Genomic DNA, 22,684 nt, shown 5'->3' with positions numbered 1-22,684 from the left:
TGCATCTATTCTCGTTTTACACACACATCACATAGCCATATCGACAGTAGTAGTAGTAGTAGTAGTATTAGTAGTACTCTTTCTACAATTCACCTTTAAAAAAAGGTCTACTCATAATCTTTTGCTCGCTTCCTCCATGTATAGGTACCTTAGGTAACTCTGTATAAGGCAATTGTCCCTGTTCCCCCATCCTTATTTTCCAGCGCCCCCTTCCACCAACCATCAAAACCAGGCCCATAAAAATTCCCATCCCAAGCCCATACAGTAAGGTGTACTCTTTCCTGCTTCCAACGCCAAAAGACCCATGGTATCATATTCCCCCCCTCCCCCCCCCCCCATCCCTCAACCTCGCCCAACAACCCCCTCCTCCCTAATCCCCCCCTCAATCCCCAACCCCAACCCCATCCCCCCTCCCGTCCCCAACCCCCCCCTCTTCACCCGTCCCCCAACCAACCCCCTCCTATTCCTCCCCGTCCTCCCCCTCCCTAACCAATTCAACTTCAACAACTTCCCCAACTCCTCCACCTTCCTGTTCCCTTCTTCCTCTTCTTGTTGCCCCTCCCCAATCCCACCCCCAACCCCAACCGACGCCAACACAGACATACACTGCAACATCCTCCCCCCCAACTCGGTAACCTGCTTACTGTCCTCCACATTCTGATCCCTAAGACTGTGATGAACCCCGGACGGCGGCGGCGGTGCATGCGTCATCGCCGCCAGACCAGAAGACAAAACCGACGCACCGCCTACCCCAGCCCCGACCCCGCCCGCCACACCCAACGCGTTGAGGCTCGAGGGTGTGAACGGTCTCGAGAACTGATTCGTTACCGCGCCGTCGCTTCCGTGCGAAACGTTGGATATGGCGCGGGAGCGGTTACCAGCGATGGAACCCTCCCCAAACAGGGTGGTGGTGGTGGAATTGTAAGACGCAGTCGCCGGATCAAGCGGGGCACTCCCCTTCAGCGCTGTCGGTAACGAACTGCTCGACACCAAGTAGGCATCACTCCCACCCCCACCCCCTGGCGAGCCAGACAGCTGGGAGGCAATCCCCTGATTGTGAAATCCCGGGCTTGGAATCGGCAGCGGTGGGGAGGCGAGGGCGTTGCTTGCCAGAATCTGGGGGAGGAATTCGAGGGACAGACGAGAGAACATTGACTTGAGGGTGTCGTACCGAGGCAGTATGACAATATCCCTAAAAGCAAGGAGGACCAACCTCCTGACCTCAAGCACCGACGAAGCCGGGGAGACGGCGGGTTCCGACCCCGGAGGTGATGACTTAGTAGTGGAAGAGGTCGGTACACCCCCCCAAAAATCCCTCGCCTGTTCCGCCGTCATCAACGGCCCATTCCCCGCAAACTCCAGATCCAGAGGCAAGAAAACCGCCTGCATATAGGGCAGGATCACAGTAAAAGTGAAGATCCAAAGCTCCACCAGCAGCGGAATCAGCTTATCCTCCGGCGTCTTCCTCAACGTCTGATCCAAACTCGAAAACCCCGTCGTCAACAGCTCCCTCAAATCGTCCACGATCAAATTCGGACTCCTCCTCAGCAGGCACCACTGTATATGCATCGTCACCACTCGGTTGATATCCTCCACCGGCAACCTCAAATCCTCCGCCTCAAACACAACCAACAACTTTGCCTTTAGAAATGGCCACGCATCATCATGCGTCATGTTGTTCAGCCCGTACTTGTGACTGTCAAACGGCTCGTTCAAATACAAACTCGGCGCCGTAACACTGCTCGACCCTCCTCCCCCTCCCCCTGATCCTCCCCCGCCCGAAATAACACTCCCGCCTCCTCCAGGCCACTCACTCCCAACCCCAGAACTACTAGCATCATCCCCCTTCTCCTCGCTCGCAGCAGTCTTATTCTTCTTCTCCCTCAACGCCCGTCCCCCATGCCTCAAATCCAACCCGCTCTTAAACCCCCCAACCGACCCCGCCATCGGACTCTGCGGTATGTTGAAATTATACAAACTACTCGGCGCGCTCGGATCCGTAGGCCTCGAATTACTCATCGCCGAGCTCAACGGCAAATGGTACTCATCCTTCAACTTGTTTTTCTGCCTCGACAAGAAATGGTGCCTCTTCTCCTTTTCCTTTTCCTTGCTCCCCTCCTCACCAGCAGGACGTATCGTTGCCACACTCGAATTGGACAGACTGTACAAACCCCCACCCCCCTGCTGCTGCCCCCCCCCCGTCGTCGTCGTCGTCGTCGTCGTCATCGAATCCAGACTCGTGGTGCTGAAGTTTCCTCTCTGCAACCCCGCAAACGGATGGGGCAGACCCCCCTTGCCTGGACTGGGCAGCGGCTTCTCCTTCACGTCGGAGCTGCTTTTACTGCTGCCGATTTTGACGGGGCGGGAGAAGAGTTTGGGGACTTTGGATTTTTCCGGCTTGGGGGGTTTCTCGCTCGCTGGGGGAGGGGGAGGAGGCATGCTGGATTGTTGTAGACCCGGGGAGGTTTGCGCCGATCGGGGAAAGACGAGGTTGGCTGCTGCTGTTGCGGCGAGCGTGTGATTTCCTAGTAACCCGTTGTGATATGTCTGCCCCCCAAAGGCGTTTTCTCTCGGACCGCTCGCTTCGGTGAGGCTGAGGACTGGTGGTGGTGGTGGGGGGTTCATTGTTGTCGGTCCGCCGCTTACTCTTTTGGCTGGGGGGGGTGGTGGTTCTGTTTCTGATGAGTTTGGCATTGGTAGGGTGGATGATCGTTGGCGGTTGTTGTGGGGGGATTGGTTTCTTTGTTGTTGTTGTTGTTGTTGTTGTTGTTGTTGTTGTTGGTTTTGCTGGTGGCTCATCACTGCCGCTTGGGCGGCGATTTGGCTCGCTGACATTTCCCTGTGAGGAGGCGTCGGGCTTATTTTGGGAGAGGGCTGGTGATGCAAGCCGACGACGACTTGGGAGAGGTTCGAGGTGCTGGTTGAAGGTAGAGTTGGCTCAAACATGCCCGCATTCTGCGAGTTCTTGCGCGCGTGGGAGACGACCCTTGACGAGAAGGTGGATGATGCTGCTGGGGATGTTGCCGACGACGAGGGCGGGAGTGTCAAGGGTGAGGGCCCGTTTCGTGATATTGTCTCTGCGGTGGCGGGAGAGTAGGACCGGGCGGCGGCGGCGGCGGCGGTGGATAGTGTAGGTCGTGAGAAGTTTTGTAGGCTGGTGGTGCTGCTGTTGTTGGTGAAGCTGGTGTAGATGGGCGTGGGCGACGGCGCGGCGGCGGCGCGGGCCTTGGGTATGTTCAGGTCGTCGGCTGTGGACGTCGACGTCGCCGACTCTTGCCGTCGTGATGGTGGTGGTGGTCTCGGTCGTGGCAGGTCGGGACTGGACCCCCCAGGAAGGGGTGAGAAGCTCCCTGGGGTCCCTGTGGATCTGGATGGCTGCATGGGGTAAGGTTTAAGGTAAGAGGATGCCTTTGGCAGTAGTTGGTTTCGAGCTGTGTTTTGTGCTGGGGATCATGGGCCAGGATGTGTTACATCTTGGCTGCCCCGAGTGAGTGAGTGAGCGAGTGAGTGAGTGAGTAAAGAATCGGAGAATCGAAGAATACGTATCTTCTTGAATCGGAGAATAGCTATCTTTTTTTGGATTGGAGAACTCTGCCCTGCAAACAGGTCGTAGCAACAAGCCTTTCACAAGCGTCTGCGTTCCAGGACCCCTGCTGCATATGACGGAAGTGATCCGAAGAGCGGGTATTCAGGTGAGCTGGGGACCGCCACAGAGAACCCTAACCCCCAAGCCTCACTTTCAGTCAAACTATCTTCACCGACCACCAGACAACAGTTTTGAAGTCAATTTCATGTACGAAGCAGCATATATTTTCTCTATACTGTGCCGCTCATCATCTCTGCCTTGTTCCTGAAGCGTTGTCACAACCCCAGCACAGTCCCAATAACCCACCCACCCCAGGCGGGGCAATTCTCGGCACTCATCCCGGAGTCCCACCATTTTCAAACCTCGACCCCCTCCATCACCGTCACCACCACCAATACCTCACCACTCACCACACAGCACCCCGTCCCCAGCTTTCAAAATGTCAAACCCAGCCGTCATCACAGCCACCTACACCTCCGAAACCAACGCCCCCTTCACCCTCTCCCTCCCCCAAACAACCCCCACCTCGACCGGTGCGGTAAAAGCCAAGCAGCAATCCCTCTCCCAGCTCCGGGACTCGGTCCACTCCCTCCAAGCCACCATCAACAAGGAGCTCACCCAAAGAATGGAAGAAGACAACGCCCGCGCTGGAACAGCTGCGGTGGACAAGAAAGAGGAGGAGAACTACGGAGAGGAGGTCGTCGAGGAGGATTGAGCATAAATAAAAACAAACAACCACACATATCAACAGAATTATAATCACAAGTTTTTGAACGAACAGAGGGCTGAATAATGGTGTGGCCCCCCCTCCCCTCCCCACTCCACTTTCTACAACTACCTTCTCTAATAAAAATACAGTTCAAACCCTCCCCCAATTCTTCAACCCCCCCCCATCCCCCGACCTGACACTTCCCGGACTCATTGGCCTTTCTCCCTTCCCCCCAGTCACCCTCCCCAAACAACCATAGTGCACCACCCTATTGTCTGGCAAAACCGCCACCACACTCCTCCCCAACCTTTTATGACACCCCCCACACATCCTCTCCTCCCCAACAACCACCCTCCTGTTCCTCCCCGCCTGACCCCCCGGTATCCCATCTCCCAGGTACAACAACGCCTGCGCCGCCAAGTGGCTCGTCCTCCTCAGCCCAGCCACCACCCTCGTCTCGTTGACCATTGAATTCGCGCTCCTCATCCTGCCGCGGAAATACGATTCCAGTTGCGCGACAGGCAGATCATCTGGCACAAGCGACAAGGTCGAAGTAGCTGGCAGACGGGAGCCATGTTTTGAGAGGAGATCCAGCGCAGGTCCAAGGTTGGGCTCGTGAGGTCTGGGTGGGCGGAGGTAGAGTGACAAGAGGGTGTGGTAGATGGAGGGCTGGTCAGTGTTGTCGGTGTCGTTTTGGTCAGGAGACGAAGAGGGGGGGAGGTCTTGTGTCTTGTGGATGTGGTTGCAGTATCTGTGCTTGTTAGTTCAAGGGACCTTTTTTTTTTTTTTTTTGGGATGGGGAACACGAGAAACATACTCCTCTGCCTTGGCATAGTCCTTCATCTTGAAGACATATATCACCAGCGCCTGCCTGTGCTGTCCCATGTTGCTGAGAACCACCGCATGAGCCTCATAAAAGGAGGGATCTGTCACCATCATTAGCATCCCCAACCATGAAAAAAACAGATTACCAGACCAGGTACTCACCCTCCTTCGGAATCCAGCTCAACGCCCTCCCCAAGCTATACTGCCTGCTCTCCCTCAAAAACCTCACCAACCTCCCCATCAACCCCTCCCACTCGCCGTCCTTCTTCTTCCCCTCCTTCAACTGCACCACAAACAGTTCCACCAACCGATTATGAAACTCGGGCGTCCCATCCCCCAGCTCCCCAACGACATGCTCCAAATACCTCGTCTCCAACGCCACATCAACCCCCCTCAAAAACTCCACCACCCTCTCCCGCGGCAACGTCTCCGCATTCTCCGTATCCGCCAAAAAAACCTCCATCCCCAACCCCGGGTCCTTCCTCAGCGTCCACTCGGAAAACTCCAAGATAACATCAATCATCTCCGGCGGCAACCCCTGCAGATACCCCACCGTCCTCTGCGGCCCATGCAAGCCCGGCGCCGCCTCATCCGGCTCCGGACAGCTCCCAAACTTCCTCAAGAGATTCAACGCCTCCCGATGAAGCTTCTTGCCATAGAAAAAGTCAACCAGCTCATTGAATCGATTATGCTCCACCAACCTCTCATTCACCACATCCGGATCGCAAAAATTCGGTATCCGAAACAGCGAGCTCGCCAGCTGCGGACGCGAGTACATGAACGCCCTAAACAGCGTCGTGTCCACAATCTTGAACGTGTGCTGCAGCTCCGCCGCGAGCTGCAACTCCGACTCATCCACCTGCCGCGAAGAAAGCGTCAGATCCTCCTGAGCAGCCGTCTGGGAGGCAGAGAGCATCTCCGACCGGGCTCTCCCCGGCTTCAGTTTCCCCGTAGCAGGATCAATCACCCTCTGTAACCTCGCCCTGGCACCAGCAAGATAAGAATTCAGTTCCAGAACCGCATTCTTCAAATCCTTTTCCTTCTCCTCCTGTGCGTGATGGTCCTCGCTTGATCGCCCCCTAACACTAGCCGCGTCATCATCCTGTGTTGTCCGCCGCGAAGAGGCGACAGAAGCAGTCTCAGGATTAAGCTGTTGCTTCCGATGTCCCATCAGATACTTTGCAAACCCCCCTCCTCCCCCTCCGCCAGCCTTGGGAGGAGAGGCGACAACCTCCGGCTCCGAGTGCTTCCCAACTGTACTCCCCTCATGATCAGAATCATCCTTCTTCTTCTTCTTCTTCTCCTCCTCCTCCTCCTCCTCCTCCGCCTCCTCCTGCTCCTCCTGCTCCTCCTGCTCCTCCACGCCCGACAAATCCCCCGCAATAATCCTGGGAAACAACTTCAAGACTCTTTCCGGCGGGGCATCCACCTCGTCTTCACTGAACAGGTCCATCGACTCCCTGTATTTCTTTTGCTTAAACAGCACCTCCGCCTTTAGCATCTTGACCTCCCTCATAGTCTCAGTCTTATTCTTCAACAAGGCGTCCTCCAGCATGCCGAGCACACTGATCGCTTCGTCCAGCCTCCCGTTCTTGACCAGCTCGTCAATCTGCGAGTCGTAATCCGTCGCTTCCATTTTCCACACTGCCCTATCGCTCAGGACGTGGAATCCCTTGCCCGTGTGCTGGACACTAACCGTCGGTGGGGGGAAGTGCAGAGCCGCCGCACCAGGGAGACTGATCGTCTGCAGTAGACTCAGCGTGTCAGGGTTGCGCACCTCCAGCGTCCCCTTCACCGGCGGCTGCAGAGCCAGAATGTATGGATAGCTGTACCCGATCGACTCGGGCGCAGACTGCCACGGGATCTGATGCTTCTCCAGCGCCCTCCCGGAATCGTCAATGAATAAAGTGTTGATGTCCTTTGCGAGCAACAACCCGCCCTCCGCGAGCTTGGTAGACAGTGGCTTAGGGATGTAACTCCCCAATCCCATATACGACATCCCAGTAGCGCTCACCGACCCGAAACGTCCCGTCCCACCCCCCCCTCCCGTCGTCCCGATCGCCCCTGGCCCGACGATATCCTCTATACTTCCCGTCTCCACGTCTACAATGACAAACCCGCCGTTCATGCCGCAGACGATCTTGGTGGCGTTTGCCCAGGTTAGTGACCGGATTGATTCCGAGAGTAGTATCTCAGTGACATCGGGGGATAGCTCGCTCTCCTGCCATGACCAGAGCAACAACCGGCGTTTTACAGCCACGGCAAGCCTGGAGATGATCTCTGGGACGCCTGTTGACGGGTCCTGGACTACGTTGCTTGTTACGGCGAAGGTGGAGGCGTTTTTTGTTTTGGAGAGGGGGGCTTCGATGGGGGAGAAGGTTTGGAGGTCGTGGAGGGAGACGGTGTAGTTTGAGAGGGAGACTAGCGTGTTGGCTCCTTTGATGATGGCCAGCTGCTCGATGGCGCGGGGGGAGAACTTTTCTACCTCGCGGAGGAGGTCAGTTGGTTTTTGGGGTGGTGGTGGTGGTGGTGGTGGGGGTTCATCGTGGGAGGGTTGGCTGGTGGAGGCTTGGGAGGGGGGGTGGTTTGGGGGATCGGATGGTGGTGGGATGTCGTTTACTCGGTAGATTCGAAGGGAGCCAGTGTTGAGGCCGACGAGCACGCGGTCACCTGTCAATATATGAATTAGTAGATGCCCGTAGATCAGTGGTAAGGAAGCTGTGTACCATAAGCCAAGATGGACTCAATCTTGGACTTGTCCCGCTGCTTGAGCTCGATGATGGGCCGAGCCGTGAATGCGGACAGCATCGTGGCGGACGGCTATTATTATTGTGTGTGTGTTTGCGCGCCGCGCCGGGCGCGAGATGTGGTAATAAGTTTGCGGTTGCGGTGTTAGCTGTCCCGGGCGGAGATTGATACCCAGCTTCCTCGCTGTGTTGAGCTGGCGCGGCGGTGGAGAGGGGATGTACAGCATCGATATCCAGAGGAACAGAACAGCTTCCCCCAACAATCTGATGGATCAATGCGGAGACTTGAGGGCCATGGAGCTGCGACGGAGGAGGCTATAACATGGTAGAAGAGACAGAAAATAGACACCTCCAGAGCTGCGAATGACGCGCAATGTTGGAGGTCAGGCATAGCTCGCGCGACAGCAGGTGATTGCGCGGGCGTGATAAGGGTTAGGGTTGATGACGTATCTTGGACAGGACTAAATACTCCGTACTTTTATGACACTTCACCTCGCAGCAGGCAAGCAATAGGGCTATTGAGGGGAGGAGAGGCAGTGAAAAGGGGTAAATACAAATGATATCTTATTAGTCACAGCGTACCAGAGCTGAGATGAGACTGTCACCATTCGTGATGCTCACTAAAAAGTACGTAACAGACGCTTGGCGGGTATTTTGAGTTTCTGGGCCAAGGTTACAGGCGGTATTCTGTATAACAGAGCGTACTCAATTCAAAGGGTATCATAGTGAAGATAGAAAGTGTCTCTGAACTTGAATCATGGGGAGGTTTGTGCTTCAACATTGCGGCTGACAACCCTGAGAACTGGGGTGAGCCGTCAAGGTTCTCCCACACTGTGGCAGCCACACTTTCCGGTCAGTGTTGGCAACGAAGGTTTCAAACGCCTGAAGAGAGCAAACCTTGAGCCAGAATGTGGCGAGAAAGCATCAGCCTCTCTTCCATCTCTCTCGGTTGATTGAGTTCCTCTCATGCTGCCGGGTGTAGCTTTGCCCAAAAAATGCACAAGTTCTGTTCTTGGTTACACAAACGGCTTGCAGAAGCACATAATGCCTGTTCGTCTGGAGCTGTACAAAAAACGTCGTCATTGCAACATGGAGAAGAGGTGAACATGTTCCAGCAAGTCATAGGGGTCTTGTAGGAGAAGTTCTCCAATTCCAAAAAAAAAAAAATAGATCGAGAACATCTCTCTTGTTTTAAATCTACACTTCTAATGTGCGATTTCTAGACAGAAAAAACACAGTAAATTTACACACCCTCTGTATCCTCCTCGTCTGATAGTGCCAGAAACCGTTCCAAGATTCTAGACCAACAGGCTGGTGGACCGCGCCGCGGGTTGGTGGGGACAGCCCTGAGCGCTGGACCACTGGGGGTCCTCGGAATGACGGCGATGGCTGCATCCACCCGACACAATGGGTTTATCTCTGCGCCCAGTTCCTGTTTCCTTGCTGTAGAAAACTCCCCTTCTTTTGTTTTGCACAGCATGCCGTCAAGGCAACATCTTTGAAAATTACACCCCCATCCGCCTTTCAGGAGGTCCCCTCCTCTCTTTACGCACCACAAGAAGCCCGTCGACCACACAAAACCTCGGACCTTCTTGTCAGAGGAGGGAGCAGCAGTAGCAGTACCGTTGGAGAAGAGTACGAGCTAGCCGAGTACAAGGCCGGCGACAAACAACGGGAGCGGGAACGGGAATACAACGAGAAAACACGCGACCGGCAGCGCAGGTACAACGTCAGGCGGGCCGAGAAGCGCCGTTGGCTCGAACACAACGACGAGATGAAGTTCTCCCACAGCATCCAGTTCAATGCTGTTCCGGACTGGAGCAACCACTACATCGCCTACAGCACCCTCAAGAAACTAATATACTCGCTCGAAAAGTCGATCCACCTCGCGTCCGGGGGTGACGGCGAGTCGCGACCCCTGATCCAACATGACGACCCCGAAACCATCTTCACCCGCGCCCTCGATGTCGAGCTGGAAAAGATCACATCTTTCTACGTCATCAAGGAGAAGGAGCTGACAGACGAGGTCGACGCCCTCTTGAAAGAGGTGGCCGCATTCGAGGAGGGAGCCGACGAGCACACACGACCCGCCACCCGGTCCAGCGAGCGACCACAGCTGCGCTACCGCAGCCAGAGCGCCAGGAGCCGTCACTCAACTGAAGATGATGGGCAAGAAGATAGTGACGACGACGATGGGGACGGCGAGGCGACTGGGCTCACCAAGAGGAGAAGGGGAAGCTTTGGGAGACGCAGGACGATCCCCAATGCCATGTTGGCCTCCACCACCGACATGACCGCTTCCACCGAGCTCACCAGGTCGCTCAGAAGGCTGAGCGTCACGTACGATGACTACGCCGAGCAGGCCGCTCTCTTTTCCAGCGGCATCATGCTCAAGAAGAAAATCATCGACGTCTACGTCCGCCTCTGCGAGCTCAAATCCTACAGCCAGCTCAACAGGACCGGCTTCAACAAGATTCTCAAAAAGTTTGACAAGATTTGTGACCGCCGGCTCCGGTCAAAGTACATGAGCAGCTTTGTCGACTCTGCCTACCCCTTCAAGCCAGAGACGACCAAGTCTTTGGAGGAGCATATCCAGCGCATTGTCCAGGCCTACGCCGAGATCGTTACGGACGGCGACGAAGCCGCCGCCACTAAGGATCTCCGGTCACACCTGCGCGAGCACGTCGTCTGGGAGCGCAACACGGTCTGGAGGGAGCTGATCGGCCTGGAAAGGCGAGCTGAAGCCGCCAGCCTGGGCCACACGCTGCTCGGCCGGGATGCGGACCCCCAGGCTGCTCGGCTGCAGGGCGATGACGACTTGGTGTCACCGACCAAGGCGATAAGCACCCCTCTTGGGCGCTTCAACCTGCCGACCTGGCTCGTCAGCTCCACCATGTTTGCGCTTGTCGTCATCTTTGCCATCTTTGTGGCCATGCTGCTGGTTCCGATCATGGAGAAGCCGGAGCAGCAGAACTGTCTGGCCATTCTGGTGTTTGTCAGCTTGCTCTGGGCGACGGAGGCGATCCCGCTGTTTGTGACGTCGTTGACGATTCCGTTCTTGTGCGTGGTGTTGCAGGTTTTCTTGGACAAGGACGAGCCTCACAAGCGGTTGGGTGCCAAGGACGCCACGGCTGCCGTGTTTGCGGCCATGTGGACGCCGGTAATCATGTTGTTGCTTGGTGGGTTCACGCTGGCGGCTGCGTTGTCGAAGTGTTATATTGATAAGCGGATTGCCACGTTCGTGCTGAGCAAGGCGGGGACCAAACCAAAGACTGTGCTCATTGCCAACATGGCTGTTGCGGCTGTGGCGTCGATGTTGATCAGCAATGTTGCCGCGCCGGTTCTGTGCTTCGGCATCATTGAGCCCATGCTCCGGAACCTGCCCTCGGGATCGGACATGTCCAAGGCTGTTATCATTGGCATCGCGCTGGCTTCGAACATCGGTGGGATGCTCTCGCCCATTGCCTCGCCGCAGAACGTGGTGGCCATCGGTATCATGGAGCCGGCACCGACGTGGGGGCAGTGGTTTTTTATTGTCATTCCTGTCGGGATCATCTCGCTGGTTCTGATCTGGATCTTGCTGCTGGTGACGTTCAAACCCGGGCGTGGCACCACCATTGTGCCCACCCGCCCCATCAAGGACCCTTTCACGGGTATCCAGTGGTTTGTGACAATCGTCACCGTCGCCACGATCGGCCTCTGGTGCGCATCTCACACTTTGGAGAATGTCTTTGGCGACATGGGCGTCATCGCCATCATCCCCATTGTGCTCTTCTTTGGCGTTGGTATCCTCACGAAAGAAGACTTTAACAACTTTCCCTGGACCATTATCATTCTTGCTGCTGGGGGGTTGTCGTTGGGCAAGGCGGTGAACTCTTCCGGCTTGTTGCACACCGTCACGAGGGAGATCACGGCTCAGGTTGAGGACTTTTCGCTGTATGGGATTTTGGTCGTGTTTTCGACTTTGATTTTGGTGATTGCGACTTTTATCAGTCACACGGTGGCGGCGTTGATTATTTTGCCGCTGGTGTACAACGTTGGCAAGGGGCTGGAGGAGCCACATCCGAACTTGTTGGTGATGACGGGGGTGCTGATGTGCAGTGCTGCGATGGGGTTGCCGACGAGTGGGTTTCCGAATATGAGTAAGTTTTTTTACTTTTCATTTTATTTTTTTAATCCTGATGATGAATGGGACGGAGGCTGACTTGTTTGATAGCTGCTATTATGAAGGAGGATCCGGCGGGGCAGAGGTATTTGCAGGTGAAGCATTTTATCAGCAGGGGGGTGCCGAGTAGTGTTTTGACGTTGGTGGTTGTGGTGACGGTTGGGTATGGTGCTATGAGGGTTTCGGGGATGTGACATGGGAAGGGGAGATGTGATTATGGGGTGGGTGTGTAGGTAGAGAAACTTGGTTGTTGGATGAGTGGATGAGCCAAGAGAGATGAAGTGTTGGATTAATGTGATAAAGACGAGACGATGGATGGGTGGACGCCGTCTCTTTTTGGGGACCGGTGGTCTTTTATCGATGAATTAGCAATGGGGTTCTGGTAGATCAGATACTCTCAACACTAGCGGTGATCAAGAGCACGGTAATTTAGCATTCATAGCAGGTAGTCCTTTTCTTTTTCTTGCTGCTCTTATCTCAGTCTTATACAGGTTATGCAGTCAGAGTCCGATCTACACCACTCAATCACCAGAAGAAACAGAGCTATCGTGTCACGGCTTACTACTTACATATATACATATCCCCAAGACGGCCGGCATTGGTCGATCTAGTCTAGATATGAACAAGCAAGCATCCCCATGATTTTTCTCCTCACAAAAGATTCCCCCGCTTTCTCCAGGTTTTTACCCCGCTGCTGTTATCTTTTGGGCCTTGTTCTTTTTACCAGCCCACGCTCTTACTGAGTGAGCGTGAGCGTATAGTTCATAAACAAAGTTCGTCATATATTTACTTTTGACACAAGACGTCCACATTACCGTATCCAACCCCCTATTTCTCTTCACTGCATTCAAGAAAACCAGCATCCAAAATGGCGCCCTCGGAAACAAAGTTCAAAGTAGCAGTTGTCCATGCCTCCCCAATCTTTATGAACAAATCCGCCACCTTGGCCAAAGTGATCAGTCTTATTGAGCAAGCTGCCTCTGAACAAGTCAGATTCTTGGCCTTTCCCGAGACGTTTGTCCCTGGATACCCCTATTTTATTGAGTGCTACCCCCCTATTACGCAAGCTCCTGGTTTGTCACTTCCCCCCCCCCGCGCTCCCTTTTCCACCTCCCATTACTGACACATCTCCAGCTCTGGCAAGATACGCAGAAGAATCAGTCGTCGTATCATCCGACCTAGCCGCCGTGGCCCAAGCCTGCAAAGAAAAAAACGTGGGGATCAGCCTAGGGGTGTCGGAGCGGATGGAGGGTGGGTACACCCTCTTCAACTCGCAGGTCATGATTGATTCCGACGGGGAGATTGTCTCTGTCCATCGGAAGCTGCAGCCTACCTATGTTGAGAGGATGGTCTGGGCTCAGGGCGGCGGCGCAACCCTTGACGTAAAACCCCTTGCCGCAGTGGGTGGGTTCAACGTCGGCGGTTTGGCCTGCTGGGAAAACACCATGAACGGTGCCCGCCAGGCCCTCATAGCCCAAAACCAGGTATACCCCCCCCCCAACTAGAGAAAAAAAAAAAAAAAAAAAAAAAAAAAAAAGATCCAACTCAATGCTAACCTAGTGTGTTGGATCAAGCACATCCACATCGCCGCCTGGCCCGCCCTCTCCACCCTCTCCGGCTTCGAATCAACCGCCGACGCCCAAATCGAAGCCCTAGCCAAAACCCACGCCCTAACCGCCCAAGTGTTTGTCTTGGTGGCTTCGAACTACGTCGATCAGACCTGCCTCGACTGGATGGCCGCCAACCTCGGCCCCCAATCCTTCGTCAAGCCAGGCGGCGGCTGGTCCTCCATCATCCACCCCTTTTGCTCCCTCCTCGCGGCCCCAGTGGAAGGCGGCAAATCAGGTGATGTCCTCGTCAAAGCCGAGATCGACCTCTCAGACCTCAAAACCGTCAAGGTCTGGATCGACAGCAACGGTCACTACGCCAGACCGGAAGTTGTCCAGTTCAGTCTAGACAAGACGCCTTTATGGGAGGATGAGAAGCGGGGGGAGGGGTGGTGGAGGAAGGAGGGGAGTACAAGTGCGAATCGGGTGAGGGTTGGGAATGGGGGGAAAGAGGAAGGAGGAGAAGAAAGAGGTGGTGGTGACAGATCAGTTTGAAACGTGGGTTTACCCTGTGAGTTTACTCAAAGGTATATGTTTGATGACTGAAGCGGGCTTCATTTTGACCGTTGACATGGGTAAAGTTCCGCACCGGGGGCAAGAGAGTAACGCAAAAGTGGTGGATTCCCCAAATTACAAACAACATAATCCGTAGCAATGCCCATCATTACCCTAACTATACACCTCAAAACAACGCCAAAAAAAAAGAGAACAAAAAAGATCGGGGGTATCACGGTATCATCAGTACCAATATCAAACTATGCCCTTTGCCTTTGAAAAAACACCACATCACCACCACCACCACCACCACCATCATCATCATCATCATCATCATCATCCCCCTAGCTTCCCATATCCAATCGCTAAAAGAGTTCAAGAATCATACGACCTCATATACATCACCCTCCTGTCCATCCCTAAGTCATAGCAGCCCCCAAGGCAGCCCCCATCACCTCCCTTTGCGGCGGGCTCCCCACCGGATGCCCATGCCCATGCTGTCCCAAACTCAACACCCTCTGCAGACTCCTCCTAAACAGCGCCTTTCCACTCCCCGTCTCATCACTATGGCTATTATCTTTCTGCTCCTCATGCGTGGTGGTTTTCCCCAGGAACCCAAAGCTCATCCTCCTCACCGTCGACCCAGGCGAGGAGGACACCGGTGGAGAAGTGCTCGCGGCGGCCTTCCTGGCGGCATTAATCTTTTGTTGTTGCTGCGCCTTTCTCTGACGCATGGCAACGAGTTCGGCCGTGGTGGCGGCTACAGGAACAGGAAACGGAGCCGTGTAGTTGGATCGTGGTGGCCATTCGCCGTCGCGTTTCCAGCCCACGACGCAGGCGCGAATCATATCCGACAGATTTACCGGGCAGGCTGGTTGGAGGCCTTGGACGACGAGTTTATCGTAGAGAGAAGAGTACATGGACGGGGTGATGGACGCGCGCATGGGGTTTTGTGGCGGGAGTAACGGAGCTGGAACGGGAATGAGTGTTTCGACTGGATAGACCGTGTTGGACTCGTGGGATGTGGTCTGCTGAATAGGCTGCTCTTTGGCCGAGTCGGATTCGGAGAGAGGAGGGGTGATGGCCGAGATGTCGGTTTGGTGCGAGGTGCGGGTTTCCGTTGGGTTGATGGGGGAGGCTTGGGGTGGCGCCGAGCCCGGAGTAGAGTGCTGAGAGCTGGATGACTCGGTGCGATGAAGTCTCCAGAACGAAAGTCGGCGGCCGGTAGACGGCGAAGTGGGGGGAGCCGGTTTCGGCTTCACGCGGACGGTCCGGGCACCTGTCCAGGCGTCACGGCGGGCTTCGAAGCATGCGAGACCTGGATTCCAGGATGCCTCTTCTCTCACGGCTCTCCTCCTCCGAGTGCGTTTTGATCCCATTGAGATGCGCACGGCGGTGCCGACATCGTCCGGGCTGTTGAACCGGAAGGGTGATGGGACGGGTTGCAACCCATCGTCATCCGAAAGATCAGATGTCCACTCGGCTCTTGGCTGGAAATGGGCCAAATCTTCGGATATCGTGCTGTAGACAGATTCGTTCTCCGATTCCGAGTCTGCCTCCTCTCCCGAATCCCTGTTTGCATCGTCCTCATCGTCATTCTCGGTCCCCGTTTTGGGCGCCGATATGGCTTCACCAGTGCTTGGCGGAAGCACATGCTCGGCTGATGTTGTTGATGTGGGTCCGGTTGCCGGTGGCAGTGGAGCGTCTCCGTTGACAACGGTCGACTGCTCTGATTCAGCGGGGGTTGGCGGTGAGTTTACCGGGATGACTGGTGGTGGTGGTGATGATGGTGTCACGGGCGGCCACGTGAACTCCCAGTCGTTTTTGACCCTCTCGGCGAGGTACCGCTTTACGGCCTCCTTTTGCTTGGCCTTGTCTTTGCTGACGAGGTCGGCATCGATATCTGAGGGCGGCGGGGGGTGGTGAGGCAGGGAGTTGCGGAGCTTGCTGAAGGGCGACCTCGGTGACTTGTAGAGGTCTGAGAAAATCATGGCTTTTGGTGTGTGGTTGTTGTTGGGAGGGTAGTTCACAGACGAGTCGTGGTCGCCACCGTTGGCCTCACGCGACGGTGACGGGGCCGGAGTGACTTTATAATAGATTGGGGGTGCTGGGGGCAGTTGACGCTGGCCGGGGGGGTGCTGAGAGTGCGGGGTGACGGGCGCTGAAAGTGGTATGATTCCTGAGCCAAGAAGGCCTGGTGCGCCCAAGTCTGGAGGCAGGCACAGCAAAGCTCACATTAGCGATCTGCGCATTGACTTGTGGGGGGATAAGACATAGTGTAGTGTAGGAAGAGCAAGGGAGGGTTGAGAGGGATGTTGATCAGAGTAGAAGAAGAACAAGAAGAAGAAGAGGATCAAGAGACAAAAACATACCAGGTGATGTGAGTCTGACAGCAGTGGCAGTGGCAGCACTAGTCCCGTCCTGACTTGCATCATGAGCGGTGTCTCTCTCATCAAGGATGGCTGTGACCGTGGCGGGGTCTTTGTTGATCGGCGTGGTGTCTGTGTCTGTGGGCGCTTCTGGCCCTCCCTCATTCGAGTGCATGGCTTTCTTGCAAAAGCTGTGTTCCCCGAGTCTGGGGAAGCGGCAGGATCCGATGGCCGTTTTTTCCTCTCTGTGTCTACCGATTCTGGCCGAGCCTCGTTCCTTGTTTTTGAGAGAGGATTATGTTCAGGAACACGCCACTAACGAAGAGATCCCGAGCCTTGTTTTGATTGTCTTGTGAGTGGTTCCCAGCGCAGTGGATGAGAATCAATATCTCAATTTTGAGAAACGGCACCTGAAATCCTTCGTCTCCACCACCACTGGGCAACCAGCAACTCCAAAAAAAAAAACAACCCCACTCCACCCGTTTGTGGTGGGGCCCGGCGCCAGTGACATGTAGGTTTGGGGCCATCTGCTGAGATCGTGTGACTTGTGGACTTGCTGCCAAACCGCTTTGACTTTTGTTCCTCAGACGGCACTAATTCGTGTCAGTTGTCACTGGGAATCCCCTCGAATCCCATTCTCCGCCCTATACCCCTTTCTTCCATCCAAACTGGGTGAACTGGTGGCGTGTTTTTTCTCTTTTCTCTCCTACCATCCACCTCACATCACACTCCCACTTGATGCGGGGGACTTGAATGGATGCCCGCCGGCCGCCGTCTGTGTACATACATACATACATACATAGTACATCTCTTGTGCTTGGTAAATGCAACGCTGCAGTGCCTCCATCATCTGCAACCTGCTCTCTCGGCATGCGATCGAGACTACATTGGCCGGCCGCCCCGTTCAAGAGGTTGGGAACAAGCTTGGTCTAGAGCTGAAAGGTCCTTTTGCTTTCGGTACAGACCCTGAATTATATCCTCTTTTATAGACAGGGAAGAATTGATTATGTATAATTTCTACCGTCCAAGCGGTGTGTAGCTACCTCTGTGGCAGGTCTCAGCTCGGGTGATTTTGAAGAATAATTCCACCGTCCCTCCTCACAACACCGAGCTATTCCCACCTCCCACTCCCGCTGCGTAACACAAAGCAGGAGGGTCAAACTGTCCACCACCACTTTCCAAGCTGACAAACCTCCCGCTGTACCCATTTTGCCCCTCACCACCCATCCATCGCCTAACAAACGAGCCTGCATACCGACCTAGACCTGTAAGTGTAACCAATAATTCCCATGCTCGACAAACTGACAGATGACCACACCCACCCGCACTAGCCAAGACGCCGCCACCTCTCTGTAGTTTGTAGCGCGTCCATGGGAATCCCAAATCGAGCATCTCCTGTGCATCTCCAGCAGGTTGTTTTGTTTTTGATCGATCCCGTAGCACACACAACCGAGCTGTCCGAGTGTTTTTGTATTCCGCTAGCTTCTGTAAGCACAACATGTTCGGGAAGCCGTTCAATATTGAAAACCTGTCTGGATCCTCCTGGCATCCATCAACGCTTCCATCTCCTGTGTAACCATACCATATCTCCATTAATCATCAAACAAACCAAGAATACACTCCACCCCCTCACCACCCCCTTACAAGACCCTGCAATCCATCAATCTACCTCCCCCCAATCCCAAACCCCCCCCTCCGCCCCTGCCCAGCCGTGACAACCCCCGACCTATCCCCCGGAAAACTCCTGCTGCTCAACAGCACCCCCTTCACCCTCCTGATATTCTCCTTCGCCCTCCTAATCTCATCATCCCTCTCCTGCCTCGCCCCGTACATGTTGTACCCCCCATACACCTCCCCGCTCGTCTCCCTTGCCAAACCCTCCAAATCATCCCTCATCACCTCCAGCACCGTCTTCACATCCGCGTAACCCTCCGACTGGCTCGCCAACCCCTCATTAACTTGTCTCAAAGACTTGACCAGACCAGACAGACGTCTGGCCTGGTAATTCGTAGCCGTTTCTTTTGCGTTCCCAGGAAAGAGGGGAGTAGACAAGTTGAGGGAGGAGCGGGGTGTGTCTTCTGTCTGGATGCCAATGTCGCGGTGGAACAGCTCGGTTGGATCGTCGTATTGGGATTGCATGTCTAGTGACTGACGAGGGGAGTGGTCCTGGTCGTGGGAGGGGTAGGTTGGGATTTGGGAAACGGTTTCTTCTAGCTTGGTGACCAATTTGGAGAGGTTATCATTCGCTGCTGTGGCGAGTTCAATCCTCGAGGCGGTGAGGGAGGTGACCATGGGTTCGAGGACAAACTTGGAGGTGCCGTAGATGAGGGTTGACAACCCCGTGAAGGCGTAGACTGTGTTGAGGAAGATGTTTGGGGTGATTAGGGGTGGGGGGCGGGAGGGGGTGGTGAGGAATTCGGGGTAGGTGACGATGGGGGGGCGGTCTTCTTTTGGGAGGAAGGAGGTGGTGGTGGTTAGGCGTGGTTGTTGGTCGAGGTGCTGGGGGAGATGAAAAGGTTAGTTTGATATATGCTGGTAAGCAATATGGCAGAGAAAAACGTACTGGCGCATCTTGGGTAACTTCCTTTAGGAGGTCTTGAATATCACTATCCGACAGCCCTTTGCTCTTGAGAAACTCTGTTTTTTGTGCTGCGGTCGCCTTTTGGGTCTCGGTGTCTTTGAGAAAGATGCGCGCCTGCTCGAGGGTGGCTTCTCGCGTCTTCTCTGGCGCCGGTGCAGTGGAAGACTCAGCTTCGGTGTTTGTTGATGGCTCGATGTTTGTCGGGGGCGTCTCGAGCACGGCGGGCTCTGTGGCCGCGGGGACTTCTGGGTCTGGCTTCTTGTCGGCGTCGGTCATGCTGCTGGCTGTGGTAATGGCTGATGCGAGTAAGAGGAACAGCCGGAGTGACAAGAGTCGAAAATAAAGAAAGATGGAAACCGACAGCCGTCATCAACAACAGCGTCACTTGGCCGTGAAATTGTTACCGAGGCTCGCCCAATTGCGCTGGTGCCGGGATGGGCCTGGTCTGGGCGCCTTGGACGTGACCCCACTCATAACAGCACCCAGCAACGGCCCCACAACTAGAGACGCCAAATTCTGGGGTCGTCGGCGGGGCCACGATCCACTATCCCACCGGCCATCAATCACGGTCAAGTGTTTGTATATCCTCAATCCGATTCGAGTCGAGCTCCATCTGTCAGACAGAAGAAGAAGAGGTCATTTTTTGCCGTGTTCTTTGCGGTGTATCATTTCGTTTATTCCGAGTGTACTTTTTGTCATTTTTGTACCATCACCTCATACTCTCTGCCGTGTCTGTCTTGCCTGACAGACATTTATGTGTTCCTGCCGCTCACTGTGAGAGGGTCGCTATCGAACAACTGATCCACAAACACTCTGGTATGTCAATCGAGATTGAGTGCCCCAGACGGTCCATTGATGAAAGATGACGTCGACAGCCCAGAGAGCCACCATTGAGAAACAGTCTTGCTGATTACACCGCCGCCAGAACGCAGCAAGCCGTTGAGATAGGTAGTCCGTCGCAAAACACCCAATGTGAGTGATCTTTTTTGCGACTCAAGTGAGAGATGATGAGAATGTGGGTGGACGGTTGTGATGATGGTGGCGGTTTTGCCCCCTGAGAAACACGACCGGCCTCAACTCTCTGCTCTCTGGGGTGATCTGTGATCTGCATCGCGCCTCCAGGGAGTGCGCGCGCGCGAGAGAGAGAGAGAGAGATGGGACGAGACGACCGACAGTTCGAAGTGCAGGCGGCGTCTGTCGGAGCCGGAGCCGGCAAACACCTTGTGAAACCTACTTTTTGACCAAGTGCAACGGTTGGAAAGAAGTACACACAGCTCCGCGAATGAATTGGGGAAGGCTCAAATTCTGGTCGAGAGCCTTTCTGGCCATTGGCACGCCCGCGTCCATCTCACACAGTCGCAAATCACACACCACACGCCGCCCACACACGGCAAGGCATAGGCAAGGCAAAGCAAGGCGAGGCAAGGCGAGGCAAGCTTATTCGGACGACGTGCCTTGTCTCTCTCGCAACCTCCACACATCAACGCTACTATCCATAGGGCATTATCAGCCAACCGACCAACAAAGCCAGCCACCAGCCACATCATCAATTGTTAACATTCCTCATCTCTCACTCTCACTCTCGCTCTCACTCTCACTCTCGCCCTCACTCTCACTCTCACTCTCACTCTTCACTCCCACGTTTCATCACCCACACGCATCATTTCCATCATGTCGTCCCGGCCGCGTCGCTCGGCCGCTCAGCGCGCCACCGTGAAAATCACTGACCTCGCCGACAGAGATAACAAGGATAACGAGCGCACCATGTCGTCACGCTCGTCCAACCGCCGTTCAGGAAACGGCATCGCCTCTGTGTCGCGGAGACCCGGATCCTCCCCCACCGGTCCTGCAGATGCCGACCAGCATATCCACTTAACAGTCAAGACCTCATCTAGCAAGCTTCGCCAGGCCACCAGCGGGACAAGCAGCAACAACAACAACAACAACAGCAACAACAACAGCAAACGGAAAGCTATCCCCAGCACCTCCACCACCCGGCCAGGATCTTCAGGAGGGAAACGGACCAGAGGAGGCGGAAATCGCTATGTTATCGAAAGTAGCGAGGGCGACGACGTAGATGAGGAGGAGGAAGACGAAGACGAGGAAGAGGAGGAGCCGAAACAGGAGATTGAAGTTAAGGGAAACAGCAACCGTTCCGGTCTCCGAAACGACCTAGAAAATGACGACGATGAGGAAGACGAAGAGGAGGAGGAAGAAGAAGAGGATGAAGATGAGGATATGGACGATGGGGATGACATGGACATTGATGCTGAAGGGGAAGAGGACGATGATGAGGATGTCGACATGTCCATTGCTCCTCCGCCGCCTGCTATCAAGGTCACCAAGCCTCAGAGGGGCGTGGCTGTCCCTGCCAGCAAGGCAAAGACCACGCCTGTCAAGGCTAAACCGGCTATTCACTACGCTGATGATGACGATGATGAGGAGCTTAGTGAGCTGGAGAGCGAGCCGGAGGATATTACCATGGGAGTTGATGCCGAGGAGGAAGAGGAGGAGGAAGAGGAGGAGGAGGAGGAGGATGCTGAGGGGGAGGAGGAGGATATTGATGCCGAGGGAGAGGAGGAGATTGTGGTTGATGATGAGGATGCTGAAGGGGGGGAGGATGATGATCTGGACAGCGAGCTGGGGAGCAGAGGGGGAACACCAGATCTGTCAAAACTCACGGCCAGACAGAGGGCTAAGCTTGGAGAGGCATCTCACGAGTACCTTAAGCTGTCTGATGAGGTCCAAGCGAAGAAGGTTTTCACCGCCGAGGAGCTGTCCATGAGACGTGCCGAGATGGCCAGACGGAGACGGAATCTGAGCGAGAAGCGGAATGAGGAGGTCAAGGTTTGTTTGCCTTTGTCTGTTTTACTGAGAACAAAACTAACATGGTGTCTTAGATGGAAACCATCAACAAGCTCCTCAAGAAGCAAGCGCCCAAGACAAACCGGAAGAATGCGCTTCTTGCCGCGGGTGGGTATGATACCCCGGATGGCACCGCCGAGGCTGCCCCCCGTGCTGATCCCATGTTTGTGAGGTGGGTCAACAACAAAGACGGAAGCAAGGTGTCTGTTCCGGATGAGATATTGGCTGGACCTGCTGGGAGGGTTTTCATCAAGGGTGGTTTGGCTTCGGGCAGGATGGTGGAGGAGGTCTCTTAGGATGAGGATTCCGATGGGACACTGATCATGAAGTTACGGGAAGGGAGGAGTACTGGATTTGGTGGCGAACTGGTATGTTACACATAGAGTAAAAACAGGGCGTTTATTTCTTTCCGGGTTGTAGCATCTCTGAAGGTCTCTTGACCATGCGTGACGGTGCGGGGGACGCTAATGCCAGAGGACAAACACATCCCAAACAGACGGTGCATGGCAGATGGAAACGCTCGGTGCAGCTGCTTTATGCTTGCGAACACATGCATAGCCCAAACGGAGGTTTTCTTTCAAGACAAGCACCGACGATGGCGCCGGCAGTTATGGCCTGGTGGGGAGGGGGAAAGGGTAAATGATGGGTATAATAGGCCTGTAACATTCACAGCTAGAAGTTTTCATTCCCAACATCAGTCTCATCTTTACGTTCACATTGTCTTCAGCATCATTG

General features: G+C 54.9%; 8 protein-coding genes across 8 annotated transcripts; 4 read left to right on the top strand and 4 right to left on the bottom strand.

Moving 5' to 3' along the window:
- Positions 1-342: 342 nt before the first annotated feature.
- On the bottom strand, positions 343-3,381 carry QC763_305230 (uncharacterized protein; the record flags this gene model as incomplete). Its single annotated transcript, XM_062910968.1, is given in 2 exon segments — positions 343-410; positions 429-3,381. 2 exon segments carry the CDS (start codon positions 3,379-3,381, stop codon positions 343-345), a joined length of 3,021 nt encoding a protein of 1,006 aa, XP_062766962.1.
- A 644-nt stretch (positions 3,382-4,025) lies between these two features.
- QC763_0052740 (uncharacterized protein) lies at positions 4,026-4,301 on the top strand (the record flags this gene model as incomplete). The annotated part of the gene is made up of 1 exon (XM_062905783.1): positions 4,026-4,301. The coding sequence occupies one exon, from the start codon at positions 4,026-4,028 to the stop codon at positions 4,299-4,301; it is 276 nt and encodes a 91-aa protein (XP_062766961.1).
- VAM6 (Vacuolar morphogenesis protein 6) lies at positions 4,201-8,688 on the bottom strand (the record flags this gene model as incomplete). Its single annotated transcript, XM_062905782.1, has 5 exons — positions 7,847-8,688; positions 5,283-7,790; positions 5,113-5,221; positions 4,560-5,046; positions 4,201-4,512 (listed from the first exon to the last, which is right to left on the bottom strand). The coding sequence occupies exons 1-5, from the start codon at positions 7,926-7,928 to the stop codon at positions 4,201-4,203; spliced, it is 3,498 nt and encodes a 1,165-aa protein (XP_062766960.1). The 5' UTR covers positions 7,929-8,688.
- Positions 8,689-8,973: 285 nt separating this feature from the next.
- Positions 8,974-12,226, top strand: PHO91 (low-affinity phosphate transporter; the record flags this gene model as incomplete). Its single annotated transcript, XM_062910967.1, has 3 exons — positions 8,974-8,994; positions 9,144-12,009; positions 12,084-12,226. 3 exons carry the CDS (start codon positions 8,974-8,976, stop codon positions 12,224-12,226), a joined length of 3,030 nt encoding a protein of 1,009 aa, XP_062766959.1.
- A 674-nt stretch (positions 12,227-12,900) lies between these two features.
- On the top strand, positions 12,901-14,413 carry QC763_305180 (uncharacterized protein; the record flags this gene model as incomplete). The annotated part of the gene is given in 5 exon segments (XM_062910966.1): positions 12,901-13,105; positions 13,167-13,516; positions 13,607-14,128; positions 14,221-14,371; positions 14,382-14,413. The coding sequence occupies 5 exon segments, from the start codon at positions 12,901-12,903 to the stop codon at positions 14,411-14,413; spliced, it is 1,260 nt and encodes a 419-aa protein (XP_062766958.1).
- Positions 14,414-14,553: 140 nt separating this feature from the next.
- QC763_305170 (uncharacterized protein) lies at positions 14,554-16,923 on the bottom strand (the record flags this gene model as incomplete). The annotated part of the gene is made up of 2 exons (XM_062910965.1): positions 16,507-16,923; positions 14,554-16,343 (listed from the first exon to the last, which is right to left on the bottom strand). Exons 1-2 carry the CDS (start codon positions 16,676-16,678, stop codon positions 14,554-14,556), a joined length of 1,962 nt encoding a protein of 653 aa, XP_062766957.1. The 5' UTR covers positions 16,679-16,923.
- A 937-nt stretch (positions 16,924-17,860) lies between these two features.
- Positions 17,861-20,239, bottom strand: QC763_305160 (uncharacterized protein). Its single transcript, XM_062910964.1, has 2 exons — positions 19,067-20,239; positions 17,861-19,002 (listed from the first exon to the last, which is right to left on the bottom strand). The coding sequence occupies exons 1-2, from the start codon at positions 19,358-19,360 to the stop codon at positions 18,169-18,171; spliced, it is 1,128 nt and encodes a 375-aa protein (XP_062766956.1). The 5' UTR covers positions 19,361-20,239; the 3' UTR covers positions 17,861-18,168.
- Positions 20,240-20,755: 516 nt separating this feature from the next.
- Positions 20,756-22,245, top strand: QC763_305150 (uncharacterized protein; the record flags this gene model as incomplete). The annotated part of the gene is made up of 2 exons (XM_062910963.1): positions 20,756-21,931; positions 21,985-22,245. The coding sequence occupies 2 exons, from the start codon at positions 20,756-20,758 to the stop codon at positions 22,243-22,245; spliced, it is 1,437 nt and encodes a 478-aa protein (XP_062766955.1).
- Between the last annotated feature and the right edge of the window lie 439 nt (positions 22,246-22,684).

The sequence above is a fragment of the Podospora pseudopauciseta genome, chromosome 3, assembly GCF_035222475.1.
Source record: "Podospora pseudopauciseta strain CBS 411.78 chromosome 3, whole genome shotgun sequence".
NCBI lineage: Eukaryota > Fungi > Ascomycota > Sordariomycetes > Sordariales > Podosporaceae > Podospora > Podospora pseudopauciseta.
The sequence above is the reverse complement of the archived record's forward strand: the minus strand, read 5'-3'. Positions and strand labels throughout refer to the sequence as shown.

Coding starts and splice junctions, on each gene's coding strand:
- QC763_305160 (XM_062910964.1), bottom strand. CDS start 19,360: ATGACCGACGCCGACAAGAAGCCAGACCCAGAAGTCCCCGCGGCCACA. Junction 19,003..19,066: donor AAGTTACCCAAGATGCGCCA/GTACGTTTTTCT, acceptor CATCTCCCCCAG/CACCTCGACCAACAACCACG.